This window comes from Nannochloropsis gaditana, assembly GCF_000240725.1.
Source record: "Nannochloropsis gaditana CCMP526 unplaced genomic scaffold scaffold1130, whole genome shotgun sequence".
Taxonomy (NCBI): Eukaryota; class Eustigmatophyceae; order Eustigmatales; family Monodopsidaceae; genus Microchloropsis; species Microchloropsis gaditana.
In genome coordinates, this window is record NW_005802823.1 from 1,327 (window position 1) to 5,754 (window position 4,428).

Here is a 4,428-nt window from a genome sequence, read left to right on the forward strand (position 1 = left end):
AAGAGGTACAACTTTTAGCTCTCCGGAGTGTTGGTGATGTTGCCATTGTTGCAGTTATGAAGAGGAGGGCGAGAAGTAACACGCCTAAAATGTGATGCAAGAGGGAAAAAATGCAGCACCCTGTGTTTGCGCGCATACTACAATCTGTCTTGGCAGTGTGCGGAGGAGATACAGACATAAGTAAGCATGTCTCCCGCAATTTTGTGCGAAACAAATTTCCAGGCTGTCTAAGGGATAAGACATTTTGTCCATGCAGAGGGACTCTGGAAGCCCCAGCCTGACATGTATCTGCAAGTTGTTCCTCTCAGCTGGCTTGGCCATGCGACTTTTTGATTCCTTTGGGACAACCATGCTTCAAACGACCGGACATCCCTCGCACAGCTTCACTAGGTACTGCCGGCGTGGTGGCATTCCTTTGTGTCGTGACAGTCTGAATGTTGCTAGTGAGGGCCTTGGGCGAGGGTCTCGAGCCGGGTATCGTAGTGTTGTTCCTGACCCGAGACGCCCTAACCACGTAAGCGTGCATGCCACAGCTGTTGAGTGAAATATTACAACTTCACCGAGTCTTAAAATGAGCATTAAGACGATACTGAGAATTGCACTTTTCATCAAAGGGGACTGACTGGCCGTCTGTCACCATTTTCCTTTCACCCTGTTCGTATCCTCCATTTCGGCGAATGTGCAAGTGTCGCCTTTCTCGCAGCAAAATAGGAAGACCGTGGAGAAGAGCGAAGAAGTACAAAAATTAAGGAAACGTAAACAAAAACACGCTGTGCAGAAGGAAGAAGAGCCGCATTACATTTTATTGTCATTGTCTCTTCTTCTGACCGGTGTCATTCATTTTCTACGCTTCCCCTGACCCTTCTACCTCCCCCCCTTCGCTGTTGAACGTCCACACTTCTTCCCATCGGCCTGTCACAGCAGCTGTACCTAAAGCTGCTGCAATAAGGGATGGCACAATGTATAGTAAAGCTGGCTGGCCCCGATGCATGAGAATGTTCGCAGAAAAGGTGAGGAGAAGTCCGAGAGCGTACCCTCCCATGCCGGCCGCAAAGAAGGTGTTCTTGGTGCCTAATCCGTCCTGACCTGTAAAACATTATGAAAAAAGAGCGTGCGTGTATTTTTTTAACAATACGTGAAATCAGAACGCTTCTACGAGAAAGTTGTCGGTCCGACGGAAAGCAGAAGGGGCCGAGACGCTGGTTCGTAAGGCAGAACTTGTTCCACCCAGGAGATCGTGCACAAAAGCCTTTGCTCCCTGTCGATTCTGACCACTACCTCATCGTCACCCCACCTTCATCGATCCGCTTGAGAAGACCGACGAAGAGGCCCGGCACCACGATGTCGCCGAGTCCCAGGATGGAGAAGGGGTACTGGCCGGGGGCTGTGGCAGCCTGGAGGGCCCAGGGGAGAGGGCAGAATGCGTGTGGAGGACGGGAGGGAGGGATGAGCCGATTGCGGATAGGGACAGGGGGAGAAGAACGCGGTCAAACGCGAGAAGCGTGACTGGAAGCGAGGAGGAGATGGAGACGTAATGCCCTCTTTCGTCGGGCGGCGACCCTCCCTTCTCACCGCCGCCCGCGGGGATAGCAGCTTGACAGGCCCCTCCAGGCTGGTGGCGACGCTCTCCATGACGCCTCCCGGGGAAAAGAAAACAAAGTAGATGTCGTAAAGGAAGAGCCCCGTCAGGAAGATGAGCGCCGGCTTCAAGGACTTGATCGGGATGGAGGCCTGTGGAAGACAAGAGCTGGTGAGAGGGAGAAGCGGGGCTAGAAGAGGAAGTGGGAAGGACGCACCTGCGCCTGAAGGGCAATGCCGCTGGTGATAAAGTTGGCAGCGAGGAGGGCGCTGATGGCCCCGAGAAATACGGCGCCGGAGGCTGAGGATAGTGGGAGGGCGGGAGGGCGGGAGGGCGGGAGCAGCGAGGGCGCGTGAGAAGTGGCAAGTGTCGTGGCAATAGTTCCCTTGGGCCCCAAATCCTCCCTTTTTCCGCACCTAAGGCCTCCCCCCCACCCCATACTCACCTCCGCCGCTTGCCCCGGCCGCCGCCACTGCCGCCGCCGGCCCCCACAGGTAGGTGGCGCAGACGCCCCCCGAGAGCAGCGTTGCGGCCAGCTTCAAGCCGTCGAGCTCGCCCTCGTCGGGGTCTCGCAAGGGCGGGAAGGAAGAAGAGGAGGCGGGAGGAGAAGGAGGGGGAGGGGCAGGCGAGGAGAAGGGGCCGCGGCGGGCGGGGATCGGTTTGGGGGGGGGGGCATAGAAGGACTGGATCGAGCCGCCGAGACCCAGAGCCAGCAGGGTGGAGATGAGTACGTCGCGCAGGCAGTAGCCTCCGAAGAAGGTGGTCATGAGCTGTACCGAGGGCGGTAGGGAGGGAAGGAGGGGGGATGGGGTGGAGGGGAAGGGAGCGACGGGGTAGGAGGGAGGGGGAAGCGAGGGGGAGCACGGACGCGGGTCCCGGCACCTGGTAGACAGTGGCGATGTCGAATTGGTTCTTGAGGAGGTAGTAGGTCCCGAAGAGGCTGAAGCTGGCCGCGATGGGGGCGGCGAAGGCGTTGCGGGTGGTGACCGCCTGGGCGGGAGGGGGGGGAGTAGTCAGAGGAGGGAGAGGGGGGAAGAAGGCAAGGAGGGGCAGAGGTCGGAGGGGGGGTAGGACATGAGCGAAGATGGAATAGGAAAAATGCCAGTCTTCGGATTAGGCTTAGAGCTACGGCAGCGAGTGAGGGAAGGGCAAAGAACAGACACAGGCAGCCCTCGGTGATGCACTTGCTGAGCCTTCCTCCCTCCCTCTCTTCCTCCGGCCCTCTCCCCTCGTTCCCTTCCTCCACCCGCTACCCCGACCTGGAAAATCTCCCCCGCCCGAGCCACGGCGCTGCTCCTTTTGGCGCCCAAATACACGCAGGTGCAGGCCGTCAGCCAGAAGAACAGGAAGTTGCCTCCGACGAGCCTGGGGGGGGGGGGATGGCATGGGCCGGGGGTTCGTGCGCTGCCCGGCGAAGATTGCACCACTGTCGTGCAATATCCCAGGTACTGCCATCGTCCCTCCTCTTCAAGGATCTCTTTCCCGATGCCCGCAGCCATCTCGATGTCCCTCCCCCCCGCCCCCTCCACTCACCCGCCCGCCAGCACAGGGATGGCTTGGACGCCGATCAGGAACAGGTACACGGGCCAGTCTTCCTGAAGAGCTTGCGCAGCCAGCACCAGGCGCTTGTCCAGTATCTTTTGCAATCGTATTGCTTCTTTCTCATCGTCGCTCATTTCCTCCGCCTCTTCGGCCTGGGGAGAGCATACACAAGATTTCAGGTGATGCAGGCCGTGAACAGGGAGATCAACCCCATCCCATACTATCTCTCTTAGCAAACACGTACCACTTCCCTCTCCTCTGTCTGTCGCTGCCAAAAGGCGAGGGGGCGAGCCCGTGCGCGATGGGGCTGTAGGGGCGCGAGCTGGTGCTTACGTCGTAAGTAGAGGGCGTTGAAAGAGAGAGAGCTTGCGGCCGGGACGGGTGAAAGGGGCGAGAAGGAGGCAGAAGGGAGTGTGAAGGTCGATGACGAAGGTGGCAGGATAAAGGCCGAATGGAGGGATGCGCTAGGAGGCAGCATATTGGGAGCGTGAAAGGAGCGGAGGAGGTGCCTGTGTCGAAGCTGGCTGACGGGACGAAAAATAAGACAAATGAACTAATGAGGGCCTCTTCATGAAAAGCGCCCGAGAAAGTCCCCCAGAAATCTCGTCAGGAAGCACAATGGAATGCATGCGCCGAACCAAGGCTGGAGGTGGTGCGCAGGCCGCCTCCGTGAGGTTGTGAGTCACATCACGGTGTCGATGGCGCCGGCAGCGGGGGAATAACCGATCGGCCCATGTCCTCTCCCTTCCCGCTGCATATCTCACGCCGCGACTCGTCTCATTTTGGGTATCATAATAGCAGAGAAACCGGGAGAAATGCTGTGCAGCCATCTCATTGACGTGGAAACCGTACAACGTGCTGAATGGGCGGCAGCGACGAACCTTTTTAATTGGGGCGCCCTCTTAGTCCCCGCCTCGGCTGCCTCCTCCTCGTTTTATGAAGTATGCGCCTTTCTTCCTCCTTCCGGGCGCGCTACGCAACGTCAAGCTACTTTGGATGCGTTTCTTTCCTTCCTACCCAATGCTCTTCCGTTGCGACGCCCTCCGATGCACGTGATTGTGGTCACAGATGGGGATGGTCGGCGGCATTACGGCTTCCTCGCCAAGACAGGAACAGAGGAGGGGTCCTCAGTCCTTCTTTTAGAGAGCAGCTTCCCCGCTTTCGCGCCTGCAACGACCGTGCTAAACTACTTGATCAAATACCCCAGCGCCGTCGCCGTGGAGACGCTGCTCGTCCAAGGACTGCCCGCGCCTCTGCCGGGCCTGGCCCTCGAGGTCCCCTTGCCACGACCCCCCCCCACGGGCCCC

General features: G+C 58.7%; 1 protein-coding gene across 1 annotated transcript; it reads right to left on the reverse strand.

Annotated features, from left to right (window-relative positions):
* Nucleotides 1-790: 790 nt before the first annotated feature.
* Nucleotides 791-3,648, reverse strand: NGA_0679700 (signal peptide peptidase). Its single transcript, XM_005852499.1, has 8 exons — nucleotides 3,366-3,648; nucleotides 3,113-3,273; nucleotides 2,741-2,944; nucleotides 2,025-2,569; nucleotides 1,797-1,879; nucleotides 1,573-1,731; nucleotides 1,295-1,394; nucleotides 791-1,086 (listed from the first exon to the last, which is right to left on the reverse strand). The coding sequence occupies exons 1-8, from the start codon at nucleotides 3,597-3,599 to the stop codon at nucleotides 845-847; spliced, it is 1,728 nt and encodes a 575-aa protein (XP_005852561.1). The 5' UTR covers nucleotides 3,600-3,648; the 3' UTR covers nucleotides 791-844.
* Between the last annotated feature and the right edge of the window lie 780 nt (nucleotides 3,649-4,428).